The 22804-nt window shown below is 34.4% G+C and overlaps 1 protein-coding gene across 15 annotated transcripts in view; it reads left to right on the top strand.

Moving 5' to 3' along the window:
• Nucleotides 1-22804, top strand: part of LOC118738899 (poly(rC)-binding protein 3) — a 285579-nt gene that overhangs the window by 240055 nt on the left and 22720 nt on the right. For 10 of the 15 annotated variants that reach the window (XM_036469943.1, XM_036469939.1, XM_036469931.1 and 7 more), the window contains 6 exons: nt 10273-10329; nt 10398-10514; nt 13126-13219; nt 13358-13521; nt 13792-13911; nt 21083-21223. In XM_036469943.1, coding sequence (XP_036325836.1) covers nt 10273-10329; nt 10398-10514; nt 13126-13219; nt 13358-13521; nt 13792-13911; nt 21083-21223 — 693 coding nt within the window. The remainder of the gene's footprint in view (nt 1-10272; nt 10330-10397; nt 10515-13125; nt 13220-13357; nt 13522-13791; nt 13912-21082; nt 21224-22804) is intronic. The other 5 variants (XM_036469945.1, XM_036469942.1, XM_036469944.1 and 2 more) reach the window with 3 other exon arrangements.

Here is a 22804-nt window from a genome sequence, read left to right as displayed (position 1 = left end):
CGCACCCTTTACTCCTGCGAGTGTTGCTCTATATTAGAATTACAACTACAATGTCTTGGAGTAAGAAATCTAATATCCTTCCTATCCAAAGTAGTATAGCCGAATGGACTGCCTACAAGGGCTCCTAACGCTTCTCAGTTCAGAGCTCGACCTCACTAACTCTGGCCCTCGACTAACTCACTAACTCTGGCCTTGCGTTTTTAAGCGCAAAAAATCCACCAGTCAAAAAGTGGCTTCGTGATCAACCCTTTTATGGATGCCCAGTACATTGAAAATTCTCATTCATATTCTTGCCACCTTCACCGATTCAGTATGCCTTTGTGACTACACGTTCCTATAATCAGGCATGACGTCCAGCCTGTTGCTACTAAATGCATTCTAGTCGCTATTTGATACGATTTTTCACCATTTTCTCTAGTTAGTAGCAATCAAAAAATATTTCCGGCTTTTTTTAGTGAAGAGCCTTCATTAAAAAACATAGTAAACTTTTGAACTTACCGCTTTTGAATCCTGTAACTTCTCCATTCTGCCTGAACTTTCTCCGAGTTGGAGAGTCTTCTCATCGGAGTTCTGATTAAATATTTTAATAATATGTTTTTCTGTGCTGAAATTTCTTTTACAACAAATCCCAGTAGTCAAGCAAAAAATTCAACAATTTATTGTACATACATAAGTCTTAAATAAATTTTAAATTTCGAAATACAAATTTTATTCAATTGAATAAAAATTAATTAGCTCATTTATTATTGTATCCATTACGTTAAAGCTAACGTTTAAATTTCAGCTACTGAATTATTAGCACCTGTATTTCCAAAGAAAAGGCGCATCTTCATTAATTTCCAACGTTACTCGTATCAAATTTCAATTTGTCGATTAAAAGTCTCACTCACTCCCGCAGACATTGCCAATCAGCTTTTTGACTGATGGTCTTTAATCACTCAAAAATAAAGCAATTAAATGAATTAATGATGGCATACAAATTTTTTCATCTCATTTCCAGCTGAAACAGTTAAAAAAACAATAAAATCAAACACTTTGTAACAATATAAATTTCAACGATTTTTTAACAATTCACATTTAATTAGCGCCTTTTCAACGCCCCAACAAAAAAAGCTACATATGTTTGTACATATTTTTGCACGAAAAAGTGAGAAATTATTCATTGTGCAAAGTATCGATTGCAATTTGATTGAGAATTTACTGCAATTGGAGAAGTGCGTGGGCGGGAGAGGTGAGAGGATAGAGGGCAGTAGACAAATCAACTGCGTATAAATATTTAAACAAAGCAGGGAAGCCAACTCGTGGGGAATTCCCCGATTTGCGGCGAATTCGAGTTTACGTGGAGAATCGGGGAATGGACCATTTTTTATGGGGAATTTCAGTTTACGTGCCAAATCGGGAGATAAACTGCTTTTTAGAGGAATTGGGTGTTAAATAATTTATTCTTTTTTGCTTTACTAATTTCATAACGAAATAAAAAAAAGTCGCATAACAAATGCAACTGCACCTAAAAGTACTGATTATGCAATCCTGCAAATTATACAAATTACCGTTGATTTAGAATTTTCTTTGTCGCATTTGCGTTCATATAACGAATAAACACACTTTTTTATGTGGCAGAAAATCTCAACACTTTCAGAAAAAAAATTGTAAAACAAAAATTTTTAGCCACTTGAAACTTGCACTTACTAGAATTGATCGGGCTACAAAACTGCGTATTCAAAATATTTCAGGAAAATCTAATGAAAAAGCTCGAAATTTGTACGAAAGCTTGTCGTTTTTTTTTAATATTACATAAAGTTTGAAACTTGGATTCATACGGTTTTTGTGAAAGAATTAACTACATTTTTATAAAAAAATAAATAAATCAAATTGATAACCAAAAATAATAATTGTGAAAACTTGTCAAAATTTAGCGCGACTAAAATTTTTTCGTCCACTGTATATATCGAAATCGGGGAATTCGCAAAAATGAGTTGGCTACCCTTAGCAAAGTAAAGTGTTGGCGCGTTTAATGAATGGAGGAGCCGGGAGTGCGTTGGAAAGAATGAGAAGTAGGAGAGAGCAGTAAGCGTGGTATGAATTTCATTCATTTAATACTTATGCGGTTTTTAGTTTTGTTGTATGTATGTGTGTATATCTTTTTATACATATAAGAGCAGTGCAAAAGAGAAATCGAGTGCAATATGGCAAGTATCTAATAATAATTTTTTGATGAGGTTACATAACAACATTAATTCTGAATAAAAAAAATTACTAGCAGCAAGTTGACAAAAGGGGCATTCCCACTTGACGGGTGAAACATTTTAACTAGTTTTTGTTCAAACTTTAAATAATTTCTCTCTAACGAATAACTTAACAAGTTTTAAAATGTTAACACTTGAAGTCAGTCCATGTCATCCCAATTGTCTTACGCTAAAAGCAAAAAGGCAAGGCATTAGTTTTGTCTACAACCTTTTTTCCGCTGTATAAAACAAAAATTTTAATTTTGCAAAACCTTGTTAAGCACTCAGAAAAAAGTCACCTAAGCATTTGTATCTCGCAAAAAAGCACACTTACATACGCATAGATATCCCGAAAATTCATCATAATTTGCAAACATTTGCTATTGCTACCATCCATGATAATTGGCCTTTAAATATACATAAATACTTAGTAGATTAATTTTCCAACTTTTTCCCCAAAATGATCCAAGTTCAACTTTTTACTCAAAGCTGATTCTGCGTAATTCGAATTAAAGTCGGACATATACTTACATGTATAAATATGTACCAAGCTAGAGCAGTGATGCCAGATTGTGGGTAATTTCCCTATTTGAGGGATATTTTGCATCAAAATTTATTAAAAGGGAAAAAAGGGACACTTCATATAAATAAGGGATTTTCTTTTGACGCAGTTATTGTTGCATAATTGATCAAAATTCAAGAATATTCGACATTCTTACGTAATTAATCGTTCTGAAGATGGGATGTGGAGTGAAATGGTATATAATTGTTAAAAAGTGTAAGGGCAATTTCGAAAATTTTCTTACGTTAACCAATTCAAGCGCTGAGTAAGAAAGAATCTTTTCAGTTGTAACTGGTGTTTCATGTAAAAAGCGGAACAAATTATCTGATGAAATGTTAAATAGCACATGAATGTGCTTCAATTTTAAAGTCACCAAAAAATTCTTTTAGGCCCTTAGTGAGTGAGCAAAAAAATGAAAGGGAAAAAATGAATGAGTGAAAAAAATGCAGAAAAAGGGGTTTTTTCTTAACAGCGGTCGGCCCTCGACGGGCAATGGCAAACTTCCGAGTGTATTCCTGCCATGAAAAACAGCTTCTCATAAAAATACACTCGCCATTCGGAGTCGGCGTAAAACTGTAGGTCCCTCCCCTTTGTGTGACAACATCAAGGGGACCGCCACAAATTGGAGGAAAAGCACATATGTGTAAGCGCCAAACTTTTATTATTATTTTATATGAATTTTACTTCTTTACTACTGAAACATGTATATGTTTAAATTCATTGGGAATTTTGTGGGATAAATTTTCAAGATGTGGGTAATTGAGGGATTTTTCCCCCATTTCCGTGGGATATTTAACAGAGAATGTCTGACATCACTGAGCTAGAGGTGAACTAAGGTGACGCTCAAGATAGAGAAAAGCAATTAGGGTAGCAAACTGCAGGAAAAGCACACAAAAAAATTCTCAGAAATGGTGAGTACATACAAAACTCCCTGTAGGAAATTAGGCTGGCACCACTCAAGCAATGTCGGCGAACTAGTTTCACTAAACTTCAGCATTTTTTGTTGGATTTTTACGAATGGAAGTGTTAAAAAAAAAAAATTGTTTTTAATCCGTATGGTCAAATATGTGTGCAAAGACTCAAATGGCCTTTTTTACATCGTTTTTTTCCAGCAGTTCCAAAAATATGCAACATCATATTATTTAAAGATATTATTATTTGCTATCTTTTATACGTAAACAATTCTCAGATAGCATATAAAAAAGTTTTTTGGCGACGCTATATGTTCCATATCTCGTATAAAACTTGTTGCATACAAAGTATCGTTCTTCAAGCCGAGATCACAGCTCCTCCCCACAGATTCTCGCGTAGTATGGTGCAAAAAGTTGCCCTTTCTCGTCGCTCCGTATGGATAAGCAACATCTGAAATATTTCGCCCTTTTCGTAGTGGAGTTTTTGCAGATTTTCGAGCGAGCAGCCGGTTCTATAAGAAACTTTCTGTGTCTATCGGCTTCTTCACTGATAACAAAGAGGCCAAAAAGGTCCTTAATATATGAAGATGACCTCTTTTGTTGGCAAAATTCTTTGGTCCTCCGTTGAAGTGTTTAAGGCTCTCAAGAAAAATCACAAGAAATATTTGTCATTATTTCTATTGTTTGAAAAGTACTTTGCATTTGCTGCAAACTGAGTTCAGAAATATTGATAGAAGAAAATTCCTTTTCCATTTTTTTGCGTCAGTTTATATGCATTTTTCGTTGCCCAAAAATATGTTTTATTTCCTACTGGGTTCTTTGGCAAACAAAATCAAGGCCAACACATTTCTGTTGCTAATTATTCAATATTCCATTGAGGTGTGCCACAAAAAGATGGGAGAAGAAGCCTTAAACAATTTGAAATTCTCACACACACACACGTTTATGGAAATTTCCATGAATTGTATACATAGGCGTCCAAGCACAGGTCACAGCCACCTCAGGCTCCACAAACACTCAAAAAGTCACCATAAACAGCATCGGTAGCATCCTGATTTTGGCTAGCTGTTGCTGTGCATGTATCGTATTTGCTTATTTTGTGCTTTGCAATCTGTGAGCAAAACTATGCCGTCGACTCCTGACGCCCCCATTTGACTTTTGTGCGAATGTTAACTAAAAATTAGTGAATTAAATGCGCTTCGAATGAATTAAAAGCTCAAAGTGAAATTAAATACTCGTATGTAGGTAGGTGGTAGTGGCGGTTATGGAGGGTGGAGTTGTTAGTAATGTTTTGCTTCTAGGTAATTTCGTATTCAATTGGGAATTATAAGCCAAGTAAAACCATACCATACAAACATAAATAGTTGTGCATGGGTTACAGCCGAATTTAATTTAATTACATATTTCAGTTGTATGAATATTGGGGTTAAATCTGCTGCTGATTACTTTAATTAATTGAAAGATATGGCATAATATCTATTGATGCGTAACTTTGATCCAAGGTAACTTTAGTTGATACCAACCAAATTGGAAGCAATTTTAAACCAGATTTGGTAGAATATTTTAATTATTTACTGGAAACGTGGGTTAGAAACTGTAGTTTGAGATTATGAGAAAATATGCTTGCCAAGTCTCAATATGTGGCCCAGCAGTGGGATACTGAAAATCGCTATCACTAATCTCCAAAAGAATACCAATTGCGCCTACCAGCATGCAATATTTAGTTACTCATACTGCCAGATTTTTCTAATTACAAGACATCGGATCTTTTATGCAAAAAAATAATTCTAAAAGTATGTGCCATATAATTATAATATATTATAAATTGATATTTTTTGTGCAACATATTTTTAGGCTTCTATTAATTTTTCTTGTCGTAAACTTTCAGGTCTCACCACTTCTCATTTAAAGAATTTCGGCGACAAAAACTTAGCGTGGCGATTGTCAGAATTCCACTGCAGGTGAATCTATTCGGTTAATAAACCACTTGGCAGTTACGAATATTGTTTTGGCCTCCTAGTCTTCCGAGCCAAACATATGTAGCTTAAGGTGTTTAAGGTTCATTTCGCGCGGCTCGGGCTGCCACGCTGACCCTGATTAGAGCAAGCAGTCGTACTTTGCTCGGTAGTTTATTTAGTGCAGCCTCCAAGCGTTGGATGCTTGGCTTTGAGCGTCATATTTATTGATTCCCTTGCGCGAGTACAGAGTTGTAAAAGCCTTCCTGCAACGCCAGGCAACGTTCTATTTCCTGAGATCAACTTTTTATCGAGTTTAAAGCCCAAAAACTTATCTTTAGCTTTATTCTTGAGACTTATGCGAATAATTTTTAGCCCTGAAGTTACCGACGGTATTTTTTTGTGTTTTGTAAAAGCAGCAGTTCCACTTTTGCCGAATGAACCCAAATACTTAATATAGATCGTGGATGACCGGAATGTTTCCCAAAGTTTTCTCTGTCAAGTCGAACAGCGTCTGTGAGAACTTGCCTCGGCAATATAGTCCACATAGGTGACACATTTTGCGTACATCCATTCCACCTGTTGCAAGAAGGAGTGCGCAGTTGAATTGCTCGGAAGTGGCGAGCCACATTGGTGTGTATCTCTTGGAACGCGCCTCTTCTGTGCTTCGCTCCAACATACTCTCTATAATTATTTGCGCTCTATACTCCACGAGAGAATTGTCTACTTTTAGCGCTCTCAATTGCTTGATCGTTCTTCACTTAAGCACACATGTGCACTTCTCAAACGGCGAATAAAATTATTTATACTAAATGTGGCTCTTAAATTTGCACTTGTGAGACAATTGACTTGTCACAAGTCACTACAAAAAAAAAATCGGACCTGAAATACACTGTCTTACGTATGATTTGTGATCGCTTTGGGATTTCCCGCATTAGTCATTAAAAAATCATGCAATATGACCCCACAATCAGTTCCAAATTTTCACATTATAACAGGCATGTAGTCATGGAGACATTGCACGCGTCTCTACAAAAGTAACTAACAGCTAATCACCAAGTGTGATCTTTTTATCCGAATTTTCACTTACATACACATATACATATACAGTTTCAGGGCTCTATTTATGTATGTTTTACAAAACGAAAAAACCAGAAATTTACAAGTTCCGCCTCCAGTTTGTAACGCACAATATCCAGGGTATTATGCAACTTGTAGAATCTGTAGTTTATATATGTGTGTATAGTTAATTTCATTGTAGTTGTTTTTACTGTTTTCCTAACTACAAAGCGTAACTGAGAAGCAAATGGAAAAATAAAAACTTGTGCAAACTGAATTTTTGTGTCGCCTGTTATGCATGTAAGTTTCGTTTAAAATTTTCAACGAAATTCCAGTCAAAATATTTGCACCGACAACTGCTAACCAACACAATGGAATTTGAATATACTCAAGTGTATGCAAATAGTGCAATGTTATGGCAGGCGTTCTAAACCCTGCAAGGAGGAAGACAATGAACTAGTCAGCACAGTTTCTATGTAATTCGCAAACTCTTTTAGTGATGTTCCCGGAAATGCAAACAAGTGTGAAAGTGATTAGATTTTCAACACTTAAAAAGTGTGTTTAATGAGATTAAGTTGAACTAAAGTGAGGCACTATTGACGAGTTTTGAAACTTTACCTTTCAGTGAATTTCGGGGATTAACTTTTGAGAGGAAATTTAGGTCATAATCTAAAAAATAACGAAATTACAAACTAAAATCTGCCGTTTGTATAGCCGTCTGCTGCCGTCTGCCAGCTTGAAACCAGCGGTTGTCTGTGGAATATTTTTTTTTTTTTAATTTCTACACAAATGTCATGATTTTATAGCTGAACATTGGAGATAAGGCTCGGCTTAAAACAAAGAAAGTAATCAGTGGGTATCCTAGAAACATGACAATCAAACTCATTTTTGTTTAGGAGAGTATGCGTAGGAAAAATATCCAATTTTCTTTGTTTCGTAGGGACCCATATATTCTCTAAAAAAAGGTTGGAGTTTTCATATATGCTGTTGATTAAATTACCTACATATTTCGGCTAAACAAAATGGGAAGGAACTACACGTTTCTCAAGGAAATGGTTCTCTTCAAGATTTATTCGTTAACTCGGTGAAAATATTATAAACGAGAACTCCACCTCGTTTGAAAGAAAAAAATATTTGCTCAGGTTTCAGGGCTCTTTCCAAGTAAAAGTATTAAGGCGCTAATTGAGCTCGGTTCACCATTCAAATTTTATTTCTTAATTGCTCGATTAGAGCTTAATTGGGTGCTAATTGAATGAACTTTTTCGTGCAACGCTGCTGTTTGTTTCTGGTCCTCTTTTTTTTGCAGCTACTATTCATCAGGGAGGGAAAATTGAATTTTCAAATTGTACCCAATCTGCGGAAAAGCTTTACCTAAAAGCAGATAAATGTACCTAAAACGTAAATATGTATTTTTATATTTACATTTACATACAGTCTGCGTCAAAATTATACTAAAATTTAATGGGATACAAAACTGAATACCCAAAAAAATAAATAAAAAGTTAATTGACTGAAATAAATTACTGTCTGAACTAAATATAACATTTATTATTATTATTTACTTTATTTATTTTATTACATATCGCATATTCGAACTCCGTCAGACATAACTTCAAAATGATAATATAAAATTTCAATTTTTTTTTTTTGTCCTGAATTCGAAGAAGTATTTGCGAAGTGCAGGATATTTAAATAGAAACGCGTTTAAAGAAAACATACTCCTGCATTACTTGTCAACTAGTTTCAAGTAAGCTTTTTGTAGCTAACTACAAGTTATTCATTTTATAGAAATCCCGCAAAAAAGCTAACTACAAGTCGGTTATTTTTTATCAATTGGTAATTTTTTTCTGCGGGGTAGTTAATAATCATCCACCATTGTTGCCACTTATTGAATGATCTCGAATAAGTATGTATGCAAGTTATTTAGTTGTGGGTACCAAGAAATCTCATTTTAGGGGCGTCTTTGGAAAAGGGTTCCAACTAAAAACAAAAAAATAAAAAGGTATTATACAGAAAAAAAAAAATAATTTTTACTTAGCGTGCTGGTGAAACCGGCAGTTAAATTATGAAATGAAGGGAATCGGGAATACTTATATTTAAAAATATTTTTAAACATAGTTGCCACCCAGGCAAATATTTACAACCGAGTTTTGCCTTATTCGCAGTTGTTTGGAATTCAATTGAAAACTTGAAAAAACAAAATTAGACAAACTTTTTTTATTTTGCTGGTAACACTGCAGGGAAAATCTCAAGTTTTGGTATGAGACAAAAATATACCGAAACACGTAACCTTAATTTTGGGTATAAGATTAAATTTGTATTGTTAAAAGAAAGTGCGTTTTTGTTGAAATATGAGCAGGAAAAAATTTTACCATACGCCGCATCGTACTGTCCGCACTCGTACATTCTCATACATGGCGTTAAAGTTTGATTTTTGTTTTTTTATTCATTATGCAAACTCTGGATTGTAAATTTTTGACAACTATGAGGTGAAATATAATAAATGCAGTCCTAGAAGAATTCAAATCTGTAAAGACAAATATTTTTTTTTATATAATTGCTGCATTTTAATCAGTCAGCTTCTTTTGTAACAGAGTAACTTTGCAGCATTAAAAATTACGAATTGCCACAGCAGAAATGTAAAATTTTCTCACCATAGTAAAAAGTTTTTTCACAATAGAATTTTTCTACTGATTGGCACAGGCCTTTACAATGAAAATATCTTGGGGAAGTGACTTGTTATAGCAAACCGATATGCCGATCCGTGATCCACAACCCAAAAGTAAGTACGTGTCTCGGTGTTTTTTTTTGTCATTTTAGCGTTCCTTCACCAGTTCGGTACGAGTGGAGTTTTATCGAGTGTGAGTCTTCATAAAAATCTTGCGTACATACATATATACATATGTACTTGTGTGTAAACTGCATTACTGTGCATCTTTACGTATTCATTTGTATATATATCATTGTAAGTATATGCATTTCAGGATACATCAGGAAATTCACTTGTGAGGCATAGCTGTGGTTAAGCCATTGCATGCTTGCAATGTTTAAAGGCGAAAACTTATTAAACTAAACTTTGAAAGTGCATTCCAATGCAACTACTATCGCACGTAGATATGTAAATCGTATCAAAATATGTCGACGTGTATATTTCATATGGTTAACACACATGTTTTGTCGGTTGACAACAATATATATATTTATATACATATCATACATACATACATATGTACATATGTATGTAGTTGTAACATAGTGTCAGGATAACATATGTACGATCAAAGTAATTGTTGATTTCTATTTGCCTGCGTACAAGTAAATGTGCATGTAGGCCACAAAATTCAAAAACAATAAATGGCTGTCGCTTTTGGCATACAAATTTAATCCTTTTGTTTGTTAGAATCAAAACAATTTGCAAACAAGTCAATTATCTACATTTTTTTTTGTCATGCGATTGTAATCGATTTTATCTGACCACTTTTCATATTCCAACAAATTTTCAGAATTTTGTATTTATATTTATTTATTAATTCTTGTATCTTGTTTTATTTTCATTGCAGGAAGTTGGCAGCATTATTGGCAAAAAAGGAGAGATTGTGAACAGATTTCGTGAGGAGGTATTTGAAAAAATGAAATTGTTTTCCGCTCAAAATAAAAATTTTCTATGTTCAAAATCTCCTTACAGTCTGGCGCAAAAATCAACATCTCGGACGGTTCATGCCCGGAGCGCATTGTCACTGTATCTGGTACGACCAGCGCGATCTTCTCGGCTTTCACGCTCATCACAAAGAAGTTTGAAGAGGTAATGTAGTTGTGTTTATAGATTTCAACATAAGGGTGGCTGGTTAAAAATTTTAAGTTTTGATAAAAGTGCATTTCGGTTAATAATTTTTTTTTGTACTTATATTTATCTCTAAAACTCTATCCTCAAAACAGGCCGTGTTTACCTCACCAATAAAAAAAAAAACTCCAATGGGTATGCCTCCAAAATTTGATCCTAAAAGATTATAGAATCATTCATTATAGAATGCTGACTCTCAAAAATCGTTCAATGGCACATGTTGAGAGTGCAAATTTTGCTATCAAAACTACATTCGTTCGGAACAAAACAACTAAAAAGATTAATTAAAACAGTGTCAATCGCTGAGTATTTTTTCCGTAAGACAATTGTCTAATATTTACCAGCACGAAAATGTCTTCTTTTGAGCCATTTTCAAGCATGGAAGGCCAAAAGACTAACTTGGTCATATTGGACCGTGTGAATAAAAACTAAGAAATTGCTTTTTCTAAAGTTCCATACCTTTTACTTCAATTTTGCTTGAGTAAATCGCGTAAAAGGTGTGAAATTTTAAGAAAATCAATTGCCTATTTTTATTCATTCGGCCCATTTTCTCGTATTTTACGTCTCAAATTTGTAAATTTAAAAAAAACAACGTCTTTTTCATCTTTTTTTTTTTTTTGATCCACTAAAGCTATTCTCCGAGTTTATATTATGTTTACTTTTAATGTAGCGCTCAATGCCTGCAAAAAAAATGTCTGCTAAGGACTAGCTGAATTGTGTATAACCCCTCTACCGGCCTATTCCAAACCTTAGCCAAAAAGAATCGTCTAGCCAGTCTGCTCTGGCTGAAATGAATGACTGAATACACAGTGTCATATACAGAAATAAACATGCCTTTGCTGGCTTTATGAATTTCTAGGGCTTTTCGACAGTTCTAGTAATGGCAGAGTTGGCCAGGCATTTCGGCTACGAAGTACCTACGCCATACAGGTTGAGAATGCACTCGCAATGCTTGGAGCTAGGACTAATGTTGCTAGCCTTTGGAGTAGTGCTGTCTCTGTGAGGCCAGTTAAAGGGTTTGCGCGGCTTGTAATCTTCTCGATTGCCCTTCCTTAGGGAAGCTTAACGAATCAGGTATTCCGACGATTTCGTATACTGATGGTCTTTGCATTGCCATTGGTGGTAGTAATCAACAAGTGCTCTGCTGTCGGATGCAGTCCGAATTGGGTACTAGTGTTGGGGAGGTCTTGGGGTTCATTCCTCAACTGATTTGATAAATACTGACATTGTCAGGACGTATTTCCTATATTGGGCGGTAAGGGCTACTGCGCTGGATAAGTGACTGGAAAGGCTGTGGTACTTCATTTCGCTGAAAAGCTAGGATTATTGAGGCTGTTTCGGTATGTCATTCCTGATCAGACAAGAGTGCACTTTGTTAGGTGGGACGGGGTCGCATCTTATGCTATCTTTGTCTACACTGCACTCGAATGGACGCATCTCTTTCCCAAAACGGAATATATTTAACCCTCGTTCCCTCTTGGTGGAAACATTACCGTCTTTCAAAGAGTACAATTGGAGGTTAGATATCAATTCGTTCGGATAGCCAATCAGCTTTTGAGGTATGCTCGTCTGAGTGGGGAAAATTCAAAATTAGATGCGGCACCACAAACAGAGTAATCGTGCCATAGTCGCGACACCTGCCGACACTCTAAAATATTCTCTGACGCCCCACATTCCCTTTAACTAGTACGCTAGGAAAATCGGTATAAAAGATTCAGCTTTGATGTGAAATGTTACTCGAAGTCCGCAAGACTATGGAACGCAGTTGAATGTGCAGCATTCGATCGGATAAGGTATAGTACATATATGCTTCGGCGGACCAATCGTTATGGATACTGATCTCAGGGACCACAGCGTAATAAAAGTTCATTCTTTTACAAAAGCGACTTTCCGACATGTTGAGCTAGGGGAGGGCACTTTACTGAGGTAACTGCAATGAACCGACGTCAAAGTTACTGCGATAGGTCACTTTGGCGCCTAAAATAAAAAATATGCATGTTGTTGAATGAAGTGATGTATATTTTTAGGCTTTGTTTTTTTTCTAATCTAGCAAATTGTTAAGATTAACAAACATGTTTGCGTAATCAATAAAGAAGCCAATTTATAAAATTTCGAAACTCAGCAGCGAGAAATATTAATACCAAATTCGTGGTTTTACTGAAGAAGGGCTTTAAAGTGGTGGGACCCAAGCCCAGCGCGCACGAGGTTTCTAGCCTTCTCAGTTTAGACCGCTATCAAACGGGTGTTTAGTCGGTACCAAGAGCTTTCCGAACTTATGTGTACTTCTGCGCACGGAACCATCCTCCATTACCCAAACTCCTACACAAAGAATTTATTAGTATTAGAATCGTTTTGAGACGCTTTATAAATAGAAAATTTTTATTTTGTGAAAATTCAAATCTATAAATTTTAGTTTTTTGAACATACATACATATGTATGTACATAACTTTAAATTTAAAAGCTACTTTTGCGTATAATGGAAAGTACATATTTTTCTCTAAATAACACCGCCACCTTTTTTCTATCTTACCATTACTTGTTTGCATATTTAATACTTACAATTCTTTTTAGTGGTGCTCACAGTTCAGTGATGTTGGCAAGGTTGGCAAAACTCAAATACCGATACGTTTAATTGTGCCCGCCAGTCAATGTGGATCGTTAATTGGTAAAATACTTGCACACGTACATACATATATACAAACATAGTTATCTTTTCTAACTAGGCACATTTGCAATAATGTAATTGAAATATCTTCTCTTTTTTTTGCTTTCTCTATTTGCCCTCCTCGCCATCTCTATGCAGGCAAAAGTGGCTCAAAAATCAAGGAAATACGTCAATCCACTGGCTGTTCGATTCAGGTTGCCAGTGAAATGTTGCCAAATTCAACAGAAAGAGCCGTTACTTTGAGCGGCACTGCCGAGCAAATAACCCAATGTATCTATCAGATTTGTCTCGTTATGCTGGAGGTGAGTATTGAATTAAAGTGCTGGCATAGTTGAATGGCATACACACATAGATACACACACTTACGCGCAAACCTATAGGCTGGAGTACTTACTTAGATGCAAAATAGTTAAAAAATACCTATGCATTATAAGTGTAGGTGAGTTCGGCTGTGTATACGTGTGTGTGTGCCAGTATAAATGCACTTTGCTCGATTTAATTAAATTTGCTATGTATATTCTCTAAACCCCCTATGCACACATACACACCTCGTTTCGTCGTTGTCGTAACAGTCACCACCAAGGGGAGCCACCATACCGTATCGGCCAAAACCGCAAGTATCTGGACCAGTCATTTTGGCAAACGGACAAGCCTATACCATACAAGGCAACTATGCTGTACCCGCACAAGAGGTAAACTGACCGCACAAAACACCCATTTGTTCATACAAACATGCCTATGTAAGATATCTTATGAAATAATACACATACATGCATAACTAAACACCTGTGCGCATACATAGACAAACACACACACACAGACGGTCAGAGTCACAGAATCGCCATACACACAGTGCACTGCATTGGCACGCCAAGCTCATTTTACGTATTATCAATTAATGGGCGGGTGAATTTGGTGAAGCGTGTGGGTGTGGGGCGTGCATGTGTGTGGATGAGACTGCCTCTGTGTGTATAAGTGTGTGTGCGTTTGGCATTGGCATAAAGGAGCTGTACTACGTGCATACCACACATATGTAGGCGCATACTACATATATACATTTATATAATTATGCTTTCTACTTATACTAGCTGCATAAATATGCATTTGTTTATGCCACACATACCTCCTCAAGTACCAGCAAATATACATACTTACATTCTATAAATGTACGTGGTCTGGTCTCTGCCATTCGCTGCCTTTATTCGCCTTTAACTAGTTTTCTTTTACACTCCCCACACTTTTATTGGCGTTTACTGACGTGTTGCTAAACGCCCTTACCTCTTTTTTTTGCGCTCAAGTAAGCAAGCGGCAAAAGCAGCCTCCAACGTCAGCAGCGCCATATAAATAAAATTAAATTTTTCATCGTCTATCTATGTATTTTTCTTAGCAAATATGTGCCTATTTTTTATTTGACTACTACTTTTTCTACCTCTACTTTTTACTTTTTTTTGCGCTCCACAGTTGCCTCTTATAATGTAATTTTACTCCTTATTTGTCCGTTACAAATTATTTACTTTTGTCAACTAAGTTTGTGCTTTTCATACTTATTTATACACATACAATTAACGTACTTACATTTATATATTTTCTACATACATACATATGTATATTTATAATCACAATTTTTGCTATCATACATTAATAAAAAAAAAAATTATATCTCCGCTCCGCTCTATGTCGCTGCCCACTCCACTATTTTCTCTATTTATTCTACCCACTTTACTCTACACATATATATCACTTTTCTCTTCTGTTCCGCTCCGCTCCGCTCCTTTTCTTCTCTCTGGTCTTACGTTCACGTGTAATATGGTTCTATTGCCGTTTGTTTTCCCTTTTTGCCTTTTGTCATATTTAATTTTATTTCTTTAAACGTTTTGCTACTTTCCACTTTAATCATCTAACCACATCCAAATTAAGTTAAGTTTTAGTGTCCATATAGATAATTTGATCACCTTAAAGGAAAATAAATGTACTTTTTGGTATCGGAACATGAAGTGAAAAATAGTCCAAGCCTCAATTAGTATTTGACTAATGCAATTTTGAAGAACCGATTAACAAAACTCTTTCTCTCATTCGTAAGAAAGAAGCAATACTGAAAATTAAATTGAGAACAATGTGAAAACAACATAAGGTAAAAAGGTTTGAATATAAATCTCAATATAGCAGGCATGCCTTAAGGGTTACTTGTGCCTTAAAAATTAAAAAAATATACTCTCACTACAAAACGTTTCCGTACAATAATCGATTTTTTCATAAAAAAAAAATCGTTAATTCTTTGTAAAAAAATAGTTCATTTTGTAATATAAACCGGTTAAGCTAGCGCTAACTTACTCTTTAAATTTACAGTGACTCAAACAAATGACCACGTGTTGTTTTTTTTAATATTCGTTTGTTATATACATATAAATCACCGTTTCAATCTTTATACTCAATTTAGGAATTTCAACAAATTAATTAATTAATTTAACTTTTTAATCTGAATCTTTACCAAATTTTTGGGTAAGCAGTTTTATAGCTCATACAGTTTTAGTGGCATGAGGTGCAAGTTTCAACCGGCTAAAAAATCACGTTAATTTTTAAGTTTTTTTTTTGCTGCTTTTTAGGTTTTTTTTTATATAACAAGTGCAACTTACAAAAACTGGCGTTTATTTTATGAAATTTTGTTGGATACTAAGCTTTAGTACTCATCACGTCAAGGATCTCGTTTGAGTACCGACACATAGTGGAGTCAGTGGAGGGGGCTACCCAGTGATTCATAGTCCCAGGACCCTCTATCGGCCTACTATAGAGTTCCTCCTTCGGGGTATGTCCTTAAATCCGAAAATATCAACAGCCGAAGAACTGCTTAAGCTTAGTAGGCGCGAAGTAAGAATTGCTACATAAAGAATTTTAAATTAGTAAAATAAAACAGAAGAAGAAACATTAAATAATGTAATTCAAACGTCCTCTAATGCAAAGCTTCCAGGAAACTTGCCTGAATTTCATAAGAATTTCATGTTTATATGAAAAAGAATGCGAAAATCCGTCACCAAAAAAATAATCTCAGAAATCAACGGGATTTTTTAGACCCTTTGAAACTTGCACTTCGTGGACGGTATTTTTATAGAGATATAAAAAAAATTATCAAAAAAAAATTAACACTTTGTAATTTTTTGTGTCACTGTATAATTCATTGATAAGTCTAATAGATTAAATAAATAAACCGTTAAATATAAGATTCAACCTTAATCTAAAACTTGGAAAAATTTGCCAAATTTTGAGCAAAATTTCAAACTTTTTGGTCAGAATTTGAAAAAATAAAATGTTGGTGTGTAGATCGGGCTATAAATCTGCACACCATTTTTTTTTTTTAACTCTGACCAAAAAGATTGAAATTTTGCTGAAAATTTAAAAAATTTTTCAAAGTTTAAATTTTAATATTATAATGTCCTGAACTTGCTAAAATCCCCTTTGATTTGCGATAATTTTTTTCTGAGTGTAAATTACAAAAAAAAAATCAGTGTTGCTTTTGAATTACTATCCATTCCCACCCTGACAAGTCCATTTTTTTGTGTCCTTTTAGTGCATACAAAATTTCTGCCTACCCTCCACTTTCACTAATCGTCTATGTCGAGGCATCAAAAGACTAATCGAATTTGCTATGTATTTTAATACAAACAAAGAATAAATAGCAAGAATATTTTTGATTACTTATACTTTTTTCTTTTTTGTATTTTGTTTAATATTTTCTGCACTTTCTCTTAGGATAAGTTCAGCGTCGTTACACTTTGTCGTTACGCTTGTTCGTTCGTTCGCTCGCTCGCTAGTGTAAGAAAACAAAAGCCTATCTCACCAACATAAAAACTGAACAGCAAAATTTTACAGAAAGAAAAAGTCAAAGTTAAAGGGCTTTAGTGGATTTACTAAAAACGATGAAAAAATAAAAAATACCTACTATAAAGTTGTTTAAATGTACATACATAAAAGCCACCGCAGAATATGTGTAACAAAGGATTGGTTGAGAGAGTGAGAGAACGCAAGTAACAAACACAAAAAAGCGATTTCGCGTCAACTTGCTTAGTTGGTACACACTCTTGGTTGAAGGATATGTTCAGCAAAAATACCGTTTCACTCTTCAACTCTGCTCTACTCTGCTCTCGTTCGTCGACTTAGTACGGGGCCCAAGGGAAACTTGAATTAGTGGCTATGAAAAAAACTTTAACTGATATCTACTGTTAACTCTGCTTGGTTAGCACGAGGGCTCGTGTGCAGTTGGAAAGTATGTGTATTTTGTTTACTACAATCAATCTCCCCACTTCACTACTTGTTATTTTGTTTTCTACCTTAATTACACCTTTTTGAAAAAAAAAAGAATAAATCTACAGAAAATTACCTTACCAGCAAATGCTCCATCGTTTAAATTTTATATAATTAATGGTATATTTATATAATACCACATACCTTCACCAATCCAGTCCACTACTTGCCTACGAAGGTCTCTATAATTTTGTTAGTAAAATGCTCATTGTTCCACCAAGACACGGCAGAATTATAAGAAAACAAAAAAAGAACTACAAAAAATAAACGTTTATAAAAATACTTCTCATATATTTTAATGGTACTCTCCCACATTTACTTATGTTTAGTTTGTTAAATGTCAGCCATACTTAGTATTACCGCAATGATAAAAAAAGTATAACAACTTTAGTTACAACTTTAGTTACATTTTATCACCACGAAATAAAGCATTTTTAACATTAAATATTCATTGAAAGTAAAAAAATAAAAATATACAATATTTACCTGCCCGAGCCCTCACACGCAATTTTCTCAAATATTTTAAAGTAACCTCTTTTTTCTTTTAAGACCTTCTGTAGCCATGCAATTTCTTTACCAAGATTTTTAAAATTCCCTTGTCTCATTAGAAATATCGAATAAAAAATTAACTTCAATACCAGTATCGGCCATGCCATCCTCACTATATGTGCATACATACTTACATACACTCACTCCACTACTAGAACAAACAAATCCTGATGGCCACTGACTTATTTACATATGTAACTACACAATGCAAGAAAACTTACTTAAACTGACATTTTAACAGCTTCACTTGTCATGGTGAATTCCGTTAGTCTTCCTAGTACCGCTATTTTCTTAGTCATGTCCTTCCTTTCTGGGTCGTTTATTGAAAAACATATTAGTTTCGTGTCTATTTCGACATCCACTAAGGCCACTCGATTTCTATTCCTCACTGTGTCCCTCATATCACATAGCCTAACTGGGTTGGTCAATCGTCCGTTCTGTATCACTTTTTGTTGCTCATTTCGGCTAATTTAGTAGGTTTATTAGTACCAGAAGGTGGGTAAGTCCGCAACCTTACATTGCAGCATAGTCTACCCCCTACTAAAATAGTGCTATAAATTCCTTTTTATCTTTAGAGAAACTACGTCAAAGATGCTAAAATGCCTGGTGTAACCATTGCATACCTTTACCGATAAATTATTGTAGGCTCTATGAGAACTTCCTTTATCATATAATATTCACTTACTAATCCTCCTGCTGAGTTTTCATGAGATATATTGTTTTCTTTATAACCGTAACATTTCCTTCCGTCTTTGCAAACTATCGACTTTTGAATTATTCAGGCTGATTTTCAATTTCCAAATACATATCTGTCTTCGTATGGAATTAGTGGCTTATATCGGGAAGCTGGCTTTAGTATAATGCGGCATTCCCTTCATTCTTTAAACGACAAGGAATTTTTAGATGAGACTTAATGAGACTTGCTAATACCGGAACTATTTCCGCACGTTTTTTTTTTTGCAAAAAGTTCTTCAACGGCTCGGCGCAAGTGAGTCAATCGCAATCGTATGCTGCGAATGCCGCGATATACTAAAGCCAGTCTTTCGACATAAGCTACAGTTCAGTGTGCACCAAAAATATTTTTTGTTATTTCTACACTAACTTACCTCTTAAAGGATTTATCAATTGCCCTTAGATTTTCCAATAAGAAAAATGTCCCTATATTTGTTCGGCTTATTTGAAATTTCCCATCATTTTGTTGTTGTTTTTTCGTCACAAAATTTCCCCGTATTTTTCAAATTTCCTGTTCTTTCTCCAGGAAAACAAATCCAGTACTTCGCTCTCGCGTCTCTACTACTTAAATTTTAAGTTTCCCATTATTTCTTCTCATAAGATTCCTTTAATGCTTTATTATAATTGTTTCATATTTTCATCGCATCTGATGCTCAAAATATATTTCTTGGATTCTTTTTATTCGCCACAAACTTTCCCCATATTTCATAAAAAGTTGCAACCCTTTAGTAAACTTCAATTTACATCTACATTTGTGTACAGATCACATCAAAGTCTATTAATGTCGTTTAGTATACTCAAAATTTTTATGTGCGAAATTCCTATATATCAGCTTAAAAGTTCACTATTTAAGCATTTTATGTACGTAAGTAGAATATAAGTTTACCAGAGATATCACTTTTAATTGTTTACAAAAATTTCCCATTTTTTAATATATAATAATTTGTGATAGAACTTACCAGACCAGAATATATATCAGTCTAAAAGGATTTACGAAAATCTCATATGAATTCAGACACATATCCATGTTTATAGGTCATCAAAAATGTCCATTATTTTTCAAACAACATAATTCTAATTTCCCATTAATATTACTGAGTTTAAAGGGCGCTTATCAAAAAAATAGTTTTTATTAGTTACAGTCACTTTCCTTTAGTTTTAAATTAAAAACTTTCGAGTCTAACAAAACAGCCAGTATTATTTAATGCCACGGAAAAAAAATCCTATTATCTAAAAAAATAAAATGTGTGAAGTCGTCATTGTATCCAACTGCCAACAGATTAGCATCAACGCTCTACATTTTTTTCTAATAACAAAACATCCTTAAAAACATCCTCTATTTTTACATAAGCAACCAATTCTCTGCCGCCTTGGAAACTATCGTATAATTGTTTGTTTGCATTACCTGGGTAGTAAACTCTCACTTTTGATACCAAAAGGCCATCAACTCCCTTACCAATCCTGTTGATCACATTATTTCTGTGGTGGGTTATTTCCCAGTAATTGCCTATTTACATAAAAGTAAACAAGACAAAGAATTTCCTGCACTATACCAAGGAAATGCATCGTACTTCTATATATAAATGCTCCTCAGACCTTTATTTGTTACATTGAAACGGGGTTCTTTTTCATGGTGATTAGTTTTCTGCAAAAATATCCCAGTATTTTACACCCTACGCCCGTACTGCATATCTACCTTTTGGTAATTTTTTTCTATGTATTAAAAGTCAATTCTCATACTCGTATCATTTCCACAATTACCTTCGCTCTTTTTTTTGTAAATTTGATTACCCATATAGCATATTTTTTATTCCTCTGGGTTGAACTATCGATTCCTTTTTAATCATTTTCCAGTTTAATTTAATTAACCCTATCCCACTCACAGCTGTGAGCCCCTTGACCTTTCCACGGCCTAGATAGTTGGAAAAAAAAATTATAAAACTAGTATATATTTTTTTACTGCCAAAAGAGATCTCTTTTTTAATTACAACACATATTTTCTTTGTATTCTTTTCTTATTGTTGTTATTCGTGCAAAAACAAAATCGAAAATCGTTTAACTCACCAACAACAACAAAATGTATATTACTTCTGCTACTACTACTCGTTACTACTCACCACCACCACAACCACCATCACTACCAACGCCAAAATCTCTTCTACTACCACCACAACTGCGGTGACCGTCACGTTCGTCTTTCTGCTGGTGCATATTGGCAATTATGAAAAACATTTTTATACAAAAATATCGTTTATGGAATCGCTAACCAAAACCAAACAAAAAAAGACATGCCCAGTTTTTCCACTGGCCTTGGCCACCGGTGGCCTACACGCTGGTATCTCAGGTTTGACGGATCCTCTCTTGAAAGGGGCACATTTGCAGGGAGCGGTGCCGGCAGCCCACCATCATCTACAGCATATACCCGATGTGAGTTGCATTTGTATATTACAACAACAACAAAGACAACATTTCAAGAGAAACCAAGCTTACCAAAAAGCAAAACAAACGAAATAAGAATAAATCTTGGAAAAAAGAAAGATTTGTTATGAAAGTTGTGCTATTGTTTCGCTATGGTTAACATACTTTATGAAATTATTTTGGCAAAATGAAAATCCCCTTCGCTAAACAGGTATTTTATGCGCACCCCTCACTTTCCTCACCACACCCCACACCCAACTCTGTTTAGTAACTGGCTTTTATGATCGTCACTTGAATAGCGATTTCCAACACCCTTGAGTAAAATGTGTATGCTGCCCTAGTATCCGACCTAGACCCAGACCCCGAACCCGCCACCGACCTTTGTTTCCGCATAGTTAGTTGTGTTACCGTAGTTGTCAAATATAGTACATAGAGCCCCCCCTCCGTTACCGGCTGAAACGTTTGTTAAAACTAAATAACATCTTCAATTTTGCTTCATGCTTTTCCCTTTTACCCCCGGTTGTGTTTAGGTTTGTAACGAAATGTTGGTGTTATTTTCACTGGTTTTGTGTTTTGCATACTTACATATCCCCCGATTCCTGGAATGGAGTTATAAGACTTGTGCTATGTTCAATGTCTAGCGATGTAGTTTACACTGTGTATTATAAGTATGGAAATTTATGCTTGAACAATTTTTTTATTTATTTAAAATAAAGAACGCATAGATATTTTAATATAGTTATGTATGTACACCTGCGTTTAAAAATTTAAAACATAATTCAATCTATTACAGAAACCACATAAATAAAGCTCGCACAAATTTCAAAAAAAATATCATCAAAATTTCCAAATTTGTGATCAGAATATTTAGAAAATTTTCGGATATGCAGTTTGTAGCCCATTCAATTTTAGTCTAATAAAGTGCAAGTTTCATGTCGCTGAAAATTACCGTTGATTTTTTTGGAAATTTTCATGACAATTTTTTTTTATGTTTGATTAACTTTTTTTTTAATTTGTGCAAGTTTTGAAACTTTTATTTATGTGGTTTTTAGAGCACTTAATCAGATTTTATTTTTAATTGGTTTAACGATTAATGATTAAAATTAATTAATCGTAATCACAACCGACGATTAACGATTGAAAAAATTTAATTATTAATCGTACAGATGATTACGATTAATTAATTTGAATCGTTAATCGCGATTAACATTTTTATCGTTAATTTTTAATCCTTCATCAGATTTACATTTTGCAAACACTGGTTTCTGTTATAGATTGAATTATGTTTTAAATTAAAATTATTGGAGATAATTAAAGTTGAACGCAGGTGTATCTACTGATACAATGAAAATAACAAAAAAAAAATATTCCACAATTTATAATAAAAATTTCATGTTAAGATACGAAATTTAAAAGGTACTATTTAAAAATAATAAATGTCAGACGATACAAATTTTCATTTTAGAACCAGTTAGACCGTACCACACTGGGGATTTGGCGGTGAAAATCAAATTTGCAACATACCACCTACGCAATGTCTAATGGTATTTCTAAATTCCAGAATAGAACCTACAATAAAATCAGAAAGAA

The sequence above is a fragment of the Rhagoletis pomonella genome, unplaced genomic scaffold, assembly GCF_013731165.1.
Source record: "Rhagoletis pomonella isolate Grant_MI unplaced genomic scaffold, Rhpom_1.0 Rhpom_scaffold_00005, whole genome shotgun sequence".
Classification (NCBI taxonomy): domain Eukaryota; kingdom Metazoa; phylum Arthropoda; class Insecta; order Diptera; family Tephritidae; genus Rhagoletis; species Rhagoletis pomonella.
Note: the sequence above shows the minus strand (reverse complement) of the source record. Positions and strands in the feature narration are given on the sequence as shown.